Source organism: Drosophila montana, unplaced genomic scaffold (assembly GCF_035044405.1).
Source record: "Drosophila montana isolate Dmon_TW-CO22-7 unplaced genomic scaffold, ASM3504440v1 contig_1208_1, whole genome shotgun sequence".
In the NCBI taxonomy this organism is placed as follows: Eukaryota; Metazoa; Arthropoda; class Insecta; order Diptera; family Drosophilidae; genus Drosophila; species Drosophila montana.
This window is the reverse complement of record NW_026996191.1, coordinates 768-20,328: the sequence shown is the minus strand read 5'-3', so window position 1 is coordinate 20,328 and position 19,561 is coordinate 768. Positions and strand designations below refer to the sequence as shown.

Below are 19,561 nucleotides of genomic sequence, written 5' to 3'. Positions count from 1 at the left end.
TGCCTTTTACATACATTTGCACAATTTTACCCTTTTACTCATTTTTAATGGCTTCAAGGTATAAAAATTCCAATGATGGACAAAAGTAACATCATTTACCAAATACCATGTTGCGGGGATAACAACAATATTTGCAATGAAGTGTACATCGGCACAACAAAATCCAAACTAAACACATAAAAAGCTCAACACAAATCGGAGTTCAAATTAAATATATCAAAATAATATAGAACGCAAGTATAAGACCCCAAAAATTCTATTAAATATAAATAAAGGATATATATTTATTAATTTACATTTTTTTAAAATTCTTTAGTTTAAATTAAACATATTTTAATTATATGCACCTATATATAGAAACCTAATTTACTGGGGTAACTTTACACTGACTCGAGTGTCCTAGGGCTTATGTCCTCACTAGAGATTTAAAAATGCCCAATCAATGTGCGAGTCACAATGGGTATTGGGCGTTCTAACATCTAGTAGACACCTAAATCCCTTTCTGAGCAATTCAGTGTAAAATCACACAATTCAGTGTAAATGACATCTGCCCAAACCATCCAGTGCATCGAATAAGGAACCAAATGTTGGCATCAACGGCTTCCACCCATGTTAGTCTTGTGGTGAGAATCTTAGGTCCGAAAAATAAACTTTTGTTCAATGAACCTCGCACTTTCCTTACTTGTAACGATATATACCGCTTAAGCAATTAGTTATATGGTTTAAAATCGGATTCTTAATATAAAGCACGATTCCCCTCTTAGGGCGCAATGAATTAGGCTTTACCTGGCAATCAAGACGGACAACAATAATAAGCCCTGGAATGTCAATAATTTCGATTGAGTAAGTTGAGGCCTTAACGAAACATAGAACAAACGACTCAAGCATTAACCGTCTGATCGATTATCTGCAATATGACAGTGAATGCTTTCAGTATTATGAAGGAAAATGTCTTGGGCGGAACTGTTATCTAAGTGATCATACGGGGTTCGAAGTAGTTTCGCAGTCCACAATTTCTCTATCTCATTTTGGACCTCATCGTCATTTTTGGGAGGTTTAGGAGGAACAAAATCTCCTATAATAAACAACTCGGAAGCAGTTACTCTCCAGTACACTCTACGTATGTTATAGTGCAGCACGCTGCATACGAGAGCAAGTGTGAACCACCACTTTGCTATACGTAGCTCCCTGACTTTTGTGAATAGTTATACCGTCTGCAGGTATAACTAGAAACTGCCTACGGCCGATAGAAACTTTCTCACTTCTTCTATATTGAAAACTTTTTACTATCTGAATTGGAGTCCAAAGAGCTTATTTACGATGTGTACACTTTGAACGAGATAGCACTCCTTCGATATCATCTGAAAATTTCACCCATAGAGTTATTGGAGTGCTGGATGCATCAAAATCTATTTACATTAACATGTTTTTTGCCCTATTAACTAATCCATCCCCAGTATCTACATTGACCGTAAGAAGAAGAGACATACACAATCCCTGTGTTTTGGACGACCTAAAGCTACTAACGGCTTGTAAAATTCTCTGTCGACAAGCCGCTAAATTTGTAGCCGTAATAAAATTATCAGCGGTAGAAAAAAATTAAGTGATGATTTATTGCTGGCAATCCTAATACTCAAAATCTATTGTCTACTGATTCTTGATTTTCAACATTTTCCTCATGTTCTGCCTGTCCTGCATTTTCAAGAGCATACAGAATTTACTATAACCTAAGCTATCATATTTCCTGCTATTCACCGGATTAGCTTCTGATTTTGGCCACAAAACGACTATCAGTCTCTCTCTCTCGGTACTAGTTCTACATTTTCATGCTTCTATGGGAAATACAACATTACAAGCTCTCTAAAATATTTGATCCTTTCAGTATTAATATTAAATCTTCTACCATCGCAAAGTGCGTAAACTAATTGTTGGGTATCCTTGGGTGTTTCGATATCATCAGCTTCATCTATATATTGGCGAAAATGTTATAAAAAAGGTCGGAGGACCAAATTGCCTAATCATCGCCATGTCCTTCTTCCTTACTGCTTCCCAATGCGCAGGTGAAGTGCGAATACTTTTCAAAACCTGACAGCCATCATCGTGACGTATTAAACTATCTAAATGGTCCTTATTAAGGTCTTGTGCTGCCGTAATGCTCTTCGTGGCGTTGTGCTTACGTAAGTAAATCGAGGTATTGTTCCTTACATTAATCATTTCCAATTTTTTATAATTGATAAAAGGTTTATGTCTTATCAAAATTTCTAAGTTCTGCCCGAACTTTGGCTGTAAAACTGTCGGACACTTTCTCTTAATGCCAGCAAAAATAGTTGGGAAAGCAAGCTCGTATGAATCACAATGTCTAAAGGTCGCTGACCCCCTCCAGGAGCTATAACTTTTCTTTGGACGGCAATATTTTCGACACGGACGTTTTCTAACAATGTTTCCTGGCCTGCTGGACTAAAATCTTCTTCTTCTATATTATTCTGCTCATACATGGAGACTTGAGCAGATCTTTCTAATAGTTGCGATACTAAGTCCCTGTCGTGAGCAGAAGCAACAAACGGAACTTCGTCAGACGAAAAGGACGACAACCACTTTTCGTTAACAGTAATCTGATGCTTTCTGTAAAGCTCGGTGTTCACTAAAAATTTGATTGCATCAGCAACTTTAGAAGGCCTAATGGTTTTAGCCATGAAATCATGGCTATGCAGGAATTGGTACATTGACCACTGCTCCTTTAATTTACATTTTGTCGATCATATTCTAAAGATTTAATAAAAGGCGTTAAGCCTTTCAAACAATCTAACAGATCGGGAAAATCTAGGCCATTTGTTATAGAAGTCTTTGGCTTTTTGCCTACATGTTTTGCAAAAACTATATTTATTATTGATAGGGGAAAATTCGCTTGCTTTCAATAACCCCACGAGAAATTTCGAGCTTTAATGTGGAAACCATAAGCCCTTGCAACAAAAGCAATCCTGATGCCTAACTGTTCTATTGAATGCAGCTATCAGACCATCTTAGTTATTCCCAATAGCTGGAAAAATGCTATCCTCTGGAAAAGCCACATGTCGTGCTTGAATGCGAGCACTTCGCCATGCACTTGTGTTACGTGCCGGCTCCTTTATCCTTCCAATCAGATTCTCTGTAACCTGTGACCTTTTATATTTAAAAAGACAAAAGATTGGACTGAAAATGTAACACATTTAACTTCTATGATTATCTGCGAGGCAGATAATGATTTTTTGGCTGGACAAAAGTATTTTGACATTGCTTTTCATATTCATTTTCGATAATGCGCTTGCGGTACAAAACACGTGCTATAATTTTTTAAGTGATTTTTCTTGTCTTAATTATAATAATTACTGCTTGATCTCTTTTTTTTAAATTATTGGCTAAACACGTGAAATAAGTGAACTTATTAGAAATGAAATGGTCACTATGTTTAATGCAGGTATTTCTGTAGAGTGCCTTAGTAAATTATACAATGTATCTAGACAAACAATTTATTAACAAATAAACAAAAAAAAAGAACAATGATTCATTAAAAAATAAGGCCAGATCGGAAAGACCACGTAAAACATATCCCACAGTGGACCGAATAATATAGAGAAAATTTACAGAAATGGTTCTGATAACACCAAAAGCAGTGTCGATTGAGCTCAAAGAGCACCATAAAATATCAATAAGTAGAAAATCTTTCGAAAGACGGCTAAAGGAGACTAATTTTTTCTACTTATATAGCTCGTCCAATACCTTCAATTTCAACAAAAAATAAGCTTAAAAAGTAAACATTTGCCAAATCCTATATTAATAAGCCACGATCGTTTTGGGAACAATTATTAGAGACAGATGAAAGCTCTTTTGAATATCGTGGATCGAAGAAAAACATTTATTGTCAGGTTCCCAAAGAATGATCGCAAAAAAATTAACTGTATGCGAACGAGTACCACATGGTGGAGGATCGGTAAAGTTCTGGGGTTGCGTGTGCTTCAATAGCCTGGGCAATTTCATACCAATTGATTGAGCAATGAACAAGGACGAATATTTTCGTGTCCGGAATGACCACGCATTCACCTTTGGTGGCTGGCTCATTGGAAAAGCATTTATTGCATCATTTACTGCAGCAGGACAACGCTCAACGCCACAAGGCCCATATAATAACTGCTTTTTTGAGACATTTCGAAGTCAATACATTAGGTTGGCCACCTTAAATCCCCGATGTCAATATAAAAAGAATGTGTGGGCTTATATATAAAAAAAAAACGATGCTCAAACTTATCAAGAACGCGCGAGGAGGCGATTGCTAAAGTTCAAGGACTTTAACAGAATATTTCATTGTAGACATTGAAAACAAATAAGAGGTTCTAGTCGGGAGCTCCCGACTAGGGGATACCCTCAACCCTCTTATTCCAACACCAAATGCAGCTGTTTCCTTTTGTAGTAATAAAGATACATTTAAAAAAAAAGTTCCCTTGGCAGGGTTCGAACTCGCAACTGACCGCATTATTTGCTGCCGCCTCTACGCAACAGCCACACCAATTATGAAGTCTTAATGAGAAAAAAAAACCATTAAAATAGCAGCACAAAAAAAAATAGAACCGCAATCGCAATGCTGTTGATAGAATTCAAAGCAGACGCCCATGAATGTGTGTGAATCCATGTAATCAAAAATTCTTAAAATTTGCCCTAGCTGATGCTAACACCTGCGCACATAACTTTTGTTTCTTAGCCGATCTTAATAGAATTTTCGACAGTACATCTTATTGTAGAATAGAATACAGAATATTTGTGTATTCTCAAAAAGTCAATTGCATATAAATTGTGACTTAAATTGATGGGCAATACAAGTTGGATAATTAACTTGATTTAAATGATTTGCGATAGTAGCGGGGACGTGGCGATAGGTATAAAATGAAAGATACTTCATATATATATACTATTCTAGATGCTTGATGTCAAGTTTGGTGACTCTAGCTAAAATTATTTGCCGAAATTGCTCAAGAAACAGGATTTCGATATCGATTTTTATCGATTCAGCTGTTGATGCTGATCAAGAATATATATACTTTATGGGGTCGGAGATGCTTGGTTCTGCCCGTTATACATACACTTGCACAAATATATTATACCCTTTTTACCCATTTTCAATGGGTTCAGGGTATAAAAATAGATCATATTCTTCTCATTCTGCCTGACTGGACCAAGAAATACATGATAGAGCATTTGAATGTGTGTGACTGGCCGCGATCTACTTGTGCGCACATCCACATAACTCATACATATGTATGCTTGTAGATCTCGGGGTTTTTGAGAAGCTATGCAGGGAGAAAGACAAGCACACAAGTGCGCAAAGCAATGAGTGAGAGCAAGGCACACTCTGTACATGCATAAACACTTATGTTTTTTGGGAATTAAAAACTAACATACATATATTATGAAATAGCATCAGCCGCAGCGACGCTGTGCCCTGAGTGAGATGCGGCTTCATTCTGAACTTTCGGCTTTCGAGGCCGGCGTTCGGCTGCCACACTCAGCAGTCTTATTCTAGCTAGTCGTTGCGATTTATCGTGTTCCGACTATTCTGCTGCGTCCATTTCTCTAGAAAGTGCTATAATAGCGAAAATCATAATGCCAAAAGGCTTTAATTGCTTAAGGAGTCAGCCATTGCAGATCATTATTATCTTAATTACTTTTATGATTTCTTGTTCAGTAGGAAGAGGATAAGCAGTGTGTATGGATTTTAACCCATTAATATTGATATTCCTTATCTTTACCACTTTAAACTGACCACTTTTTTTAATAAAAATCTTTGTGACGAATTTTTCGAATTTGTCTATTAATATCGATTCAACCATTCATCGAGGCTAAGTTTTGCGCCATTTCAATGATCACGTAATCGGTTATAATTTTTGTTTGATGAATTTGATGTACCCTGGTGTGAAGAATTTTGAAAAGTTTGGGTCGTCAGATAATGAAGTACGTGATCTGCACTACTTATTTTATTTGAATCATAAGTGTTGAAAGCTCTTCAAATGTTATTGTTCCTTTATTGCGACATAGCGGCGACCAATTTATGGAAGAGTGGCAACGCCGGGCTTGCAACCCACGGCGCCAAAAGGGGCGATTGCTATTGGCCGCCCGATCACGCACCCAATTATGCGCATATATTGAAGAAAAAGAATGTCCGGCTAAGTGTAAATTTACGGGGAGAGTGGGCATAACAGCCGACACGGGCTGATGCAGGCCATCTAGAGGCTAAAATAAGGGAGACGAGATCAGGCGATCGTCACAGGTAGGGCGGGTACGATGGATCCGGAGCCGGGACCCGGTCTGGAAGAGTAAAGTCGATAAATAGTGTTTTTTGTTAATTTATACTGAGCGTCTCACCTTTGTTGTTTACATTTGCTTGTTGTTACAGCTGTTAGTGTTGTTCATTTGTTAGAAGTTCCGATTGTTGGATGTTATCACTAACCAAAAAACATATAGACTGGACATGCCGTGTACAATAGGTGGTCTCCAAAAATTGGTTTGCATCTGGTCCAACGAGCGAGTAAGATATACATATGACATCTTTTGATCGCTCACACTACAGGAAACTCTTTTGGCTTACTCTCTTCCATATGATTTGTGCGATAGAACGGCATCGCTGTTTTTTATCTCGCTCCCACTACAGGAAACTGCTTTGGCTTACTCTCTTCCATATGATTTGTGCGATAGAACGGCATCGCTGCTTATTTTTATCTCGCTCGCACTTACTCTCAGTGCTCTCAATGCTCTCTTCATGTCTAGGTACCGTTTAAATGTTTGTGTGTGCATGTGGCCGCACAAGCAAAAATGCCCACAAATTCAATTTTTGTCAAAAGTCGGTGGCATTTCTTCCCTTTTGAGGGGACGAGTAATATGAAATCATGAAAGGGTTTGCCAAGTCGATGCGAAATTCTTGCATTTTAGCTCGCTATCGTTGGTAAGGGTACCTAAGCGTTGGCATGTGTGCATTTTAAAGTTTTTGGACTTGCTATTCACGCATACTTGCGTATTTTGTATATGAATAGAAGCATTTATGCGCATGTGTGCCTGTTGGTCCCTGCCTGCCTGTCCGATGCAAATTTGACAATATTTTTGGACTTCTGAATTTCGAGCTCTACACACACACACAGAGACACAAATGTGTGTAAATGGGCTGATCATGGGCGCAAAATTTAAAAATATCATTTTTGGCCCGCGGTTGTCGCGCGCCCTTCTTTTTATGATTTAGGGCTTGAATTGAGGAATGAATGTTGACCCCTTATTACCTGCAGCAGCCCGTTGGGCCGAAAGGGTCAACTTTTGGCAAACACCTGCACCTGCATATGTAGTTCAAGTGACTGATCACTTAACTAATTTTAGGAGCAATTATATATTGATAGTATTAATAATTTTATTGTCTTAAAATATTTAGATTTTTCATATATGAATTTGATCTACAGGTAATAGAGCGAAAAAGTTTTGAACTTACAATCACCGCTATGTCGTTCATTTTGTATAGTGTTGTATAGGTATGTTTTGCTACAGACGTTGTAGCTTTGTTGATATCGATTGTGCGGACTTCGGGCCAGGGGGACTATGGACCATGGGACTACACCCAGAGAATCGATGAACCAGTCGGCGCGGCCCACTGAGAAACAAGCAGTTCCATAACACCTTCCACGATCCTAGTTTAAAGTTTTCCCAAAATGCACATATTTTTAAATAATTTTGTTTTTTTTTATTCAAACTACAAATTAAAAACAAAGTTTGACTTCTTCTAAAGATATGTTTGGCAGGGCTGAGGCCCGGAGTTTCATTCAAAACAAAAATACAATCAATTTGTTTCAATTTGTATATCACCGATATATTTCGGCTGCGCATCGCAACCGTCTTCTGGGCATTTACACGAAGAGACAAAAAACACATGTAGAACAAATTAAATAAAAAAATTAATTAAACACTTAACACTGCTCAATACTTTATATGTGTGCGACTAGCTGATGCTGACACGAGCAACGAAGTTAGTCGCCAGTCTGCCATCAGCAAAGCTGGTCAATGGTACTTTGCGTCGCTTCGATTTCGAAGTACATTGAGCGAAAAAGTTTTGAACTTACAATCACCGCTAAGTACTTTTGCTTGATCCATGAAATGCATGCTTTAACGGGAAACGTTATCGAATATCGGAACCAAACTCGATCTGCACGGGCACTAGGAGGACCTACAGCTTTATTTAGAGTCTCCAGCTCTTATATGTTCTGAGATCCTTGCGTTCATACATACGGACGGACGGACAGGCAGACGGACATGGGTAAGACGCTCGGCGATATATTTCGGCTGCCCATCGGCAACCGTCTTCTAGGGCACTTCCTAGTTTTCTAGCGCTGATCATGACCTATCTCAAATTTGTGTTTACATATGAATGCATGTTGTGTTCGTAATTGGGGAATAATACAGTATAATTTGCTTAGCTGCCTCGAGTACTTTGAACAGACATTAGAGGCAGCTATCCTAAAAAGGCAGTTAAATTTATTTACTTTTTTTCCTAAAAGTAAATCGATTTCATAGTTACCTCGACTTTTTTTCAGTTGCACTTAATTCTATTTAACAGTACTAAGATAAATAAATTAATTTGATAGTTTTTATTACCTTGTTTTTGGTATTTGTATTTAAATAACATTAAATTCAATTTCAATACAGTTTATTGTACACATAAGAAAAACAAATCAAAAATCAGCACATCTGATCATAGATGGCGCAGTTAACTTACATGATATTCACAGAAATTAGCAAAAAAATTACTGCGCTTAAGTGCAAAAGGCTGTTAAGTTAGATGCACTTAACGTAATTAATTTCATACAAAATTAGCTCTTATTGCAGCGAAAAGAAAATTTCAGGCAACTATCTTACCGATGCAACTAAGTATCGAGGCAGCTAAGCAAATTATACTGTATTATTCCCCAAGTACGAAATAAAAGAGTGCTGAAAAATTCAAATAGAGTAAATAAAATATTTATTTGCATTTACTAAATACGAATTATGACTCAATACTTAGTTAGATATTTTATTTATTCAATTAATAACAAGTAAGAGGTTCTAGTCGGAAGATCCCGACTAGGGGATACCCTGAACCCTCTACCTTCAACTCCAAATGCAGCTCGCGCTACGCGCTCGTTTGCTTTAGAAGTAATAAGGAAAAATTAAAACAAAGAAAAAAAATTGTTCCCTTGGCAGGGTTCGAGCTCGCAATTATCCGCGCTACTTACCGCCGCCTCTACTCAACAGCCACACCAATAATTGAGTCCCAGTGAGAAAAAAACCAATTAAAATAGCAGCACAGAAAACAATACAATCGCAATTGCAATGCTGTTGATAGAAATCAAAGCAGACGCGCATGGATGTGTGTGTGTGCATGTATACAGAAATTCTTGGAATTTGCGCTAGGTGCTGCTAACACGTGCGCACATAATTTTTGTGTTTCTTAACCGATATTAATGAAATTTTTGACAGCCATAGAATATTTGTGTATTTTCAGTATGTCAATTGCATATAAATTGTGGCTTATATTGATGGGGAATACAATTTGGATTATTAACTTGATTTATGGTTTTGTGGTGGTAGCGGGGGAGGTGGAGATAGGTATAAAATGAAAGATACTTGATATATACATATATACTATTCTAGACGCTACATGTCAAGTTTGGTGACTCTAGCTCATATTATTTACCAAAATTGCTTAAAAAACAGGATTTCGATATCGATTTGTATCGATTACTTGAAAACGGGAAACGTTTGTCGAATATCGGAACCAAACTCGATCTGCACGGGCACTAGGAGGACCTACAGTTTTATTTAGAGTCTCTAGCTCTTATATGTTCTGAGATCCTTGCGTTCATACATACGGACGGACGGACAGACAGACGGACATGGGTAAATCGACTCGGCTATTGATTCTGATCAAGAATATATATACTTTATGGGTTCGGAGATGCTTCCTTCTGCTTGTTACATACACATGGACAAACACATTACACCCTTTTTACCCATTTTTAATGGGTTCAGGGTTTAATAATTATATAAAAAAAAAAACAATTAATAAAATGTATCTTTAAAAACAACAAATTTGCAATAGGTCATGATCAGCGCTAAAAAACTAACAAAATGTATTTGTTTGCCAGCGAAAACCAGAGCAGTGAATAACAACACATTCAAATATGCTGTTATGTATGTATATTCCTAAAACACATATATTTAAAAAAATAAAATAAGATAGCAAGACCTTAAGTCCTCACCGGCAAGGCTCACAGCAATGGCTCCCAAAGCTAGCCTGTCCGGCAAGCTATGCTCCTGCTCATAGCTGGGAATGGTCAGTGACTTCCCGAAGGTATCCTGAAAGAAACGATTTTATTAGGGGTAGAGAAAGTTCGGTAGAGAAAACGTGATGCAAACTATTGTAATTTTTACATAACACGCGAAAAGGATTGTGCATAGCGTACTCTGTTGTGCAATATGTACTATAAAATAGTTATTCATATAACTAATATTGAATAGATGTTATGTTATACTAATTTAATTATTATTATTCTAATTGTAATTGTTTTTTTAATTGATTAATTAATTAAATTAATTTTAATAATGATGAATGGGGCTCCGTTGGGGTGGACCCTAACATCTGTTCACCATATGCATGTTTGCAGATTGTCCGATTGTGTGCTCGAAAAGCAACAGAAATTCGTGAGTCCGATTTTAAATATAATTTATTCTGTTTACGGACTCTTCCATTTATCGATGTCTTACGCACCCCTGGTTGATTTATGTGTAGCCGGCAAAACGGTTAAGGGATTTTCTTACTTTTTATGAAGCCGCATTAACTGCTGATTGAAGAAATTTAAATCAATGAGAATCAGCTTCAGACTGGTACCCCAAATTATAAGTGGAAAATTAGGTAAAGCATAAATAAAACAATTAAGAATGAACCTACTTCTTACAAAACCAAATGCACCTTGCGATACGCACTTGTTTATTTAAGCATTGATAAAAATAACTAAAAAAGAAATGTTAGGTTCCCTCTTAGGTAATTGAGCTCGCAATTACTTTCAGCCGACTTGAAAAACTTGCCACTGACTTATACTCCACAGCCAAATAAATAAATTTTGACTGTGTCTGTTAGTTAATTGAACTCTTCTTGCGTTTTTGTATTTAAGTTTTCCTGTTTATTTTCTAATTCAATGAGGTCCTGTTGGGTAATTTTGAGCCTTTTAAGGTCATCAAAGTCTGGAGTCCCTACTAGTACTTCTAAATCGGTGCCTGATAGATTGATGCTATTAGCTTGCCGATGGTAGATGATTATTGTTACCAGGAGTGTTCTCGTGTGTAGTATTTCAGAGTCCAGAATTTGTCTTATAAGGGATGGAAAGAAGTGCTTCTTCAATTTCTCTGTTTCCGTCCAACTTATCTCAACCCATAACCGGGACGTGGCCTGCGTAAGAAAAGAAAATTACATTTAAGCTGTCTCACATTATTTTTATGAACCACCTTCCTTTTAATTACGACTGTGGTCCCCAAGTCTGCGTCTACTGTTTCCTCACTGTACAAGGGTGTAATTTTTTTGTACAGTCTCTTATTTAATTTTACAGGTAATTTATATCCTACTTGGATATTTATATTTTGTATTACTTCGTTTAACCTTTGCATTCGGATATTCAGCGGCTTTAAGGCTTTAAGGGGCTTAAGGGCTTTACCTCTTAGTTCTACTTCAAGGTCTGGGGAAGATAAATAGAGTATCTCGATAGGTTACTACACCTAATTCTGTTTTTACACGGTAGATTGGTTCCAGAAAATACCGTGTAAAATACAACCAAGTAAAACGAGAAAGAAGGGCTACCTACGGCACTCCGTATCTAAGAAGCACAGGAAAAATAGTAAATGCCGAGTATGGTTAAGATATCTTGAAAAACAAGGAAGTTTTCCGTACAACAAATTAATTTTCGACCGATCGTTCCTATGGCAGCTATATGATAAAGTTGTCCGATGATGATAGGAGTTTGCTTATAAATATATAAGGAGCATAGCAAAACTAATAAATGCCGAGTTTGATCAAGATATCGTGAAAAACAAAAAAAATTTCCATACGACAACTTTATTTTCGACTGATCGTTCCTATGGTAGCTATAAGATATAGTGGTCCGATCTTAATAGGATTTTGCATATATATGAGGAGTATAGTAAACTAATAAATGCCGAGCTTAGTCAAAATATCTTGAAAAACAACAGAATTTTCCATACAACAACTTAATTTTCGACCGATAGTTCCTTTGGTAGCTATAAGATATAGTGGTTCGATCTTAATAAGATTTCGCATATATATGAGGAGCATAGTAAACCTTATAAATTCCGAGTTTGGTCAAGATACCTTGATAAACAAAAAAGTTTTTCATACAAGAACCTACTTTTCGACCGATCGTTCCTATGGCAGTTATATGATATAGTAGTCCGATGTGAATAAGCTTTTGCAAAAATGAAGGGAGCATAGTAAAATCTCTAAATGCCGTGTTTGTTTAAAAAATCTTGAGAGACAACAAATTTTTCATTCAAAAACTTAATTTTCGACCGATTGTTCCTTTAGCAGCTATTTGATATATTGGTCCGATGTAGATAGGATTTTGCATATATATGAAGAGCACAGTAAAACTAAGAAATGCAGAGTTTGGTCAAGATGTCTTGAAAACTAAGAAACGCAGAGTTTGGTCAAGATGTCTTGAAAAAGAAAATATCTTCATACAAGAACCTACTTTTCGACCGATCGTTCCTATGGCAGCTATATGATATAGTGGTCCGATCCAGCTGGTTCCGACATATGTACTCCGTGCAATAGAAAGAGGGACTTCTGCAAAGTTTCATTAAGATAGCTTTAACACTGAGAGACTAGTTCGCATAGAAACAGACAGACGGACATGGCTATATCGACTCGGCTGTTGATACTGATCAAGAATATATATACTTTATGGGGTCGGAGATGTGTCCTTCTATGCGTTACATATTTCACGACAAAATTATAAAACCCTCTGCAAGGGTATAAAAAGATATGCACTCTAAGCTTAAAAGTAATGTAAACGAGTAAGAGGTTCTAGTCGGGAGCTCCCGTCTAGGGGATACCCTGAACCCTCCACCTCCAACACCAAATGCAGCTCGCGGTACGCTCTCGATAGCTTTAGTAGTTATAAAGAAAAATTTTAATAAAACAAAATTGTTCCCTTGGCAAAGTTCGAACTCACAACTAACCGCCCCACCTGCCGCCGCCTCTACTCAAGAGCCACACCAATACTTGAGTCCCAGTGAAAAAAAAACCAATTTAAATAGAAGCACAGAAAAAAATACAATCGCAATTGCAATGCTGTTGATAGAATTCAAAGCAGACGCGCATGAATGTGTGTGTGTACATATATACAGAAATTCTTGGAATTTGCGCTAGCTGATGTTAACACGTGCATAACTTTTATTTCTTAACCGATCTTAATGAAATTTTCGACAGAACATCTTATTGTAAAATATAATATAGAATATTTGTGTATTCTCAAAAAGTCAATTGCATATAAATTGTTGCTTAAATTGATGGGCAATACAATTTGGTTTATTTACTTGATTTATTGCTTTGGGGTGGTAACGGGGAGGTGGCTATAGGTATAAAATAAAAGATACTTGATATATATATACTATTCTAGAAGCTACATGTCAAGTTTGGCGATTCTAGCTCTTATTATTTACCAAAATTTCTCAAAAAACAGGATTTCGATATCGATTTGTATCGATTACTTGGAAACGGGGGAAGTTATCGAATATCGGAAACAAACTCGATCTGCGAGGGAACTAGGAGGACCTAAAGCTAAAATTTCAAGTACTTGCTCTTATAGGTTCTGAGATCCTTGCGTTCATACATACGGACAGACGGATGGACAAACAGACGGACATGGCTAGATCGACTCGGCTATTGATGCTGATCAAGAATATATATACTTTATGGGGTCGGAGATGCTTCCTTCTGTCTGTTACATACATTTGCACAAAAACATTATACCCATTTTACCCATTTTAATGGGTTCAACTATGTAAATAAAGCTATGTTGGTAACAAAAAGAATAGGTTATTCAATTTTTAAGGTAAAAAAAGTAAAAAAAAAAATATAAATGAATAATATCAATAAATCGTGCTAAATGCCTTAACATCGTGTAAAATATATTAAAAATTTCCATTTTCAAACCGTGTTAAATCAAAACCGCGTAAAATAAAGTTATTTCGCCCTTTGACAAATGTTGCTGGTTGCCCTATCATAGGAATACAATTATTTCGAAGAATCTGTTTTACATTTTCTTGACGGCCCCATGGGCATGTTTAAAATATCGGTTGTCATGCGTTTTGTTTGGCGGAATGTTGCCGTCAGGTATGCTTTTATAAACTTGGGGTGAAAAATGCTAATATTGAGGGTTCACAGAAAATTGCATATATTACATCCTTCCCAACAATGTCACATACCCTCTGAACCAACTTTTCTCTATCTGTGAAATGTACTGGTTTTTAGAGGCCGAGTTTTTTTGCCAAACAATTCAATTTCCAGCGACTCCTCAGGCTGGGGGCGGCAGCCAGCTCAACGCTGTCGCCCATGCCAGCACCAGCTCCTCCTTGCCCGAAAAAGGGGCCAACAACAATGGAGGAAAGAAGCCACCTCCCATCGTCCTAAATCGCATCGACGAAATCAACGACGTGTGGCTCATACTATCCGAAGTAGTGGATCTGAATAGCTTGACCATCAAATTCTAGCAAATCACGTGCCCACATAAAGGGCCATTATACAGATACTGGAAGAACATGAAATTGAGTTCTACTCATACCAGCTGCAGGAGGAGAAGGCCTACCGCATAATAATCAAAGTCCTCCACCACGCCACACTCAACCGAGAGCTCACCGACGACCTGCGGAGCCAGGGCCATACCGTTCTCCACGTACACAATCCGAGCAGCAAAGCTACCAAGGAGCCCATGAACATCCACTTCATCAACTTGCAGCCGGCGGCCAACAACAAGGAGGCTCTTAACATCAGGAAGCTGTGCAAGCAGGTGGTCAAGGTTGAGACTGCTAGAAGAAGCCAGGATGTGGTGCAATGACATAGATTTCAGAAGTACGGGCACACGGCCACATACTGTAGAAAGCAACACAAATGCTTTAAATGCGGGCTCAATCATCGCTCTGCTGATTGCACACGGCCCGACTCAGTACCGGCAACATGCGTTCACTGCGGTGGTAACCAAACTGCCAATTATAAGGGCTGCGAATGGCTACCGAATATACAAAGCGTGCGGGGGCGCCAAAGCCCGCCAAAATGAAAATCTCACACCGACTCAAGCAAACCGAAGCCGCAGCAACAAAGTTCATGGGCCTACACCTGTTGACTTCCCCAGTACAGCACCCACTGAACAAGTAGAAAGGCTTTCATATGACGCTGCCACCAGAAGCGGACTAGCTGCATTCAGAAAAGAGAACAACGTCCCCGGCGCTAGCCAGCGAGAAGGACCAGCGCAAGCTAGGCTAGATAGATTGCTGAGGGAACAGCAACAGGAGAGACTGACTGCGCAACAAAAGCAACAGCAGATATCTGGAAACGGGGGAGGACTTTCCGATGCAACAAATGCAACAGCAGGTTTTGGGTATGCAACAGCAAATCCTTACCCTTTTAACCGCGTTACTATCCAAATGAACACACCACTGAAGGTGCTAATCTGGAATGCCAATGGCATTCTGCTGTAAAGTACTAGAGCTGGAGGCCCTAGTACAAAAACACGCCATCGGAATAATTCTGCTGTCAGAAACTAGAACCAACGGTCCTACTTTCCCCAAAATCTTTGGCTTCGAGGCATACCCTGTACACTGGACTCAAAATCGCTCAGCTAGCGGTGGCTGCGCTGTCCTCGTCCGGAGTAGCTTGGTTCATTTCCCGCAATTGAGTATTACTAATCGTGTTTACCAATATTCGACTGTGAAAGTCTCCACTGATGCTGGTAACGTGGACTTTGGAGCAGTCTATTGCAAGCCAAATAAGCAAACGGCAACTGATGATTTCAACGTCATACTCAACTCGGCTGGAAGCAGATATCTGGTGGGAGGCGACTGGAATGCACATCACTGGCTGTGGGGCGCAAAGTCAAAGTCGTCAAAGTCCTTCCCAGGGCTAAAGCACTGGGCCCTACCTGAAGGCCCTACCAATGCGCACGCTCCTTTTTATAACGTTGATCTTTAACGCCATATTAAGGACGCAACACTTTCCTGCCCAGTGGAAGTATGTGAGGATCCATATGATCCATAAGTCGGGAAACCCGGAATATGACCCTGAGTCATATCGACCGATCAGTCTCCTGCCTTCCTTGTCGAAGGTCTGGGAAAGACTGATTGTCGCCCGACTTGCAAGACTTATGGATCACATCGCCATCGCTTAAAAGGTTATGGAGCTCGTAGGCACCGAAATTGTTCATTGTCCAAATTTCAACTAAATCTAAAGAACATAATTTCTTTAAATGCAAAGTACTGTCACTGTATGTGTAATTGACGAGGCCGCTTTCCTTCGGAGCGAAATTTCGCACTGTTCGGTAAAAAAACTTAATAATATAATCGGTTCAATGTCTAAAACCTTTTCTTAGAAATTAAGAATGGAATGAGACGACTGCGACTGGCTATGCCTGGGCGCTGTTTGGCTGTCACGTCTAATCACGGTCGATCGGCGGGTCATGTCAGTCCCACGAAGATCGCCCCTGTCTACGATCCACCATGGAGTCAACATTCGGGATGAGTAGGCTAGTTTTAGGACACTCCAATCTTAGCCCGCTTACGAGCATTGTCGGTGGGAGCCTCCCAACGTTAAGCTAAGATTAAATGGCAGCGGATGTCTGGCCTTGTGTAAGAAGCGCGATTCCGCAAAAAAGCAGCCCTCAATTCTCTTTTGGGAACACTGATGAGCTGGCATATCTCAATATGCGCTTGAACTTCGCCACGACGATCAATAATTTTTTATTGTGTCACGATGAGTGCGCCAAACTATACATCGCCACCAGCCATATTGGCTACGTACTGGTGTGCAATAAACACTTACTTACACTTTGTATCACAACCGCGCACTATACCGGTGCACTATGAACTATGCCGGCACTAAGTACTACGCTTTCCAATTAACTTCGCATTTTGCGTTGCTTGCAGGTCTGTGGCCGACTGACTCTGCTGCGCTCGAGCCCATCACCGCTTATTTTGGGGCCCACTGCGCAGTTAACAGCGCAGTCATTCTCTGCCTTGCTTACTGGCTCCTCTGCCATGCGTTTGCGATATTTCTCTGCGTCGACTGCGCTGTCTGCTGCTCTTGCTCTCTTATCAACAAATGACCAAAACAAATCTAGCCGGCCGACTTAAATTTAACAATAAAATTTATACTTTTTATTTATTTTTAGACTGTGGATTTTCGAATGAAGAAAATCGCATTGTCGGTGGAAAACCAACAGGAGTAAACCAATTCCCATGGATGGCTCGAATCATTTATGATGGCAAATTTCACTGCGGAGGATCTTTGTTAACAAAAGACTACGTTCTTTCAGCAGCTCATTGTATAAAAAAATTAAGAAGATCCAAAATTAGAATAATATTCGGCGATCATGACCAACAAATAACGTCTGAGTCTCAAGCAATCCAACGTGCGGTAACTGCTGTCATAAAGCATAAAAACTTTGATTCCGATACCTATAACAACGATATTGCTTTGTTGAGACTAAGGAAACCGATAATATTTTCGAAAATAATTAAGCCAGTTTGTCTTCCTCGATATAACTATGATCCAGCAGGTATTTATCTATCAGAATATACGTAAGATTAGTTTTTATTTATATATGACTGTTTTTCATGACTGACAGATAGGTCCTAATAGATCTTATTAGTTGTTATTCTTTATTTTGAATATTAATCATTGAGTGTTAGTAAAAACTGAGAGTTTGACAGAAACCACTGTTATTTAATATCATGTCTTATTCTTAAGATTTAAGATTAAAGAGAATGCCTAGGTCGTTAACATTTAGTATATGTTGCAGTGGAGTAATATCGACAGTATAACTCACAAGATAAGTTTGAACACTTTGAACAGTTTAGATGCAATTGATTGGCCGAAATCCTTAGAAAAAGAGAGGGTGGGAACACAAAAAAGACCAAGTTTAACGAGTAATAGATCATGGTGCACAGAGTCAAATGCTCTAATTCAGACGGTGTAATTGACATCAGTTTGCATTTGCATCAGTTGGTCAAAGCTCACCGATTCTTTACGAATCCATGTTGAGCAGGAGAGACAATTGATTTGCAGAAATACTGCAAAGTCGAAGGGAATTTCTTTTCAAATATGCGAAGATTTAAAAGTACATATAGCTGAAAGAAGAGAGGAATGGGAAATAGTATGATCAGGTATTGAACTAGAGGAAGTTACATTATAAGGGTTAGACATTGTAATATTTGACTTTTATTTAAGCTACTATCGATCAACTTCTTTGCATGTAAGTTAAGTTAACCTATGTCTATATTACTTTTATGATGAAATAGCCTACTAAACTTCTTGTGAAAGTACCTAAGTTGAACAAAGATAAATTAAGAACACAAAAGTGATTTCGGAAGTTGTCAAACTGAGCATTAAAAACGACCAACTATCAAACGTCATCAGTTCACGAAAAAACGTCATTCAGTCAGCAGTGCAACAAGCGGGTAATATGAAGTTAATTCGGCAAATGACAAACTACAAGTGCGGAAAAAACTCTACAGTGCAAGTATAGAGGAAGTATTTTCCAGCAATTCGCAAATACAGATCCTAATAAGTCCGAGGCAACAGCGAGATTAAGCAAGTACTTATTAATTATTTCGATGGCAAACGAAACATTTACGCAGAGAGTTTCAAAGCTATTTACATTGAAAATCGCAGCCCTCGCAATAAGGCAATCGCGATAGAAGACAAAGCTGAATATTCCAGGGAACTGTTACTACGATCAGCAAAAAGGGTTAATGACAACCAAGCTGTAGATACGGATTCTACATGCAAAATGGGAAAATCGCTAATCAGGAAGAAGCCTTAAGCGGATTGAATCAAGGAAGCTTATGCCAAGGAGATCGATGAGCGAACATACCGGAAATTTGGCAGCAAACAATGGAAGCCACATTCAAAAATATTCCAAACGTACGTAACTTTTTTGACGATATTTTAATATTTGCAAAAGATGTTGAAAAGTACCTTAGAAACAACATCAAATATTAACAGAACCTGGGACACATGATTGACACAGAAGGCACATATAAATTAAGTTAGCATATTGAGGTCAAATTAAGAGCACAGAAACGTTCTACAATCGAACACTGGCAACTTTTTCTTGTAAAATAAGCTACTACTCAAATTTCAAACCAAATCTGTCAACATTGGAAAACCCGCTGCGTGATGTACTCAAATGACGACAAGTCTACATGCGAACATGCTAAGCGACCTCTAAAATGCTCCGAT

General features: G+C 38.4%; 1 protein-coding gene across 1 annotated transcript in view; it reads left to right on the top strand.

The window, feature by feature from the left end:
- The window catches only part of LOC135441250 (venom serine protease-like), a gene marked incomplete at its 3' end in the record, with an annotated part of 62,283 nt that extends 44,407 nt beyond the window's left edge, over positions 1 to 17,876 (top strand). The window contains exon 2 of the mRNA XM_064700790.1: positions 17,490 to 17,876. Within this exon, the coding sequence (XP_064556860.1) occupies positions 17,490 to 17,876 (387 nt within the window). The remainder of the gene's footprint in view (positions 1 to 17,489) is intronic.
- Positions 17,877 to 19,561: the final 1,685 nt, after the last annotated feature.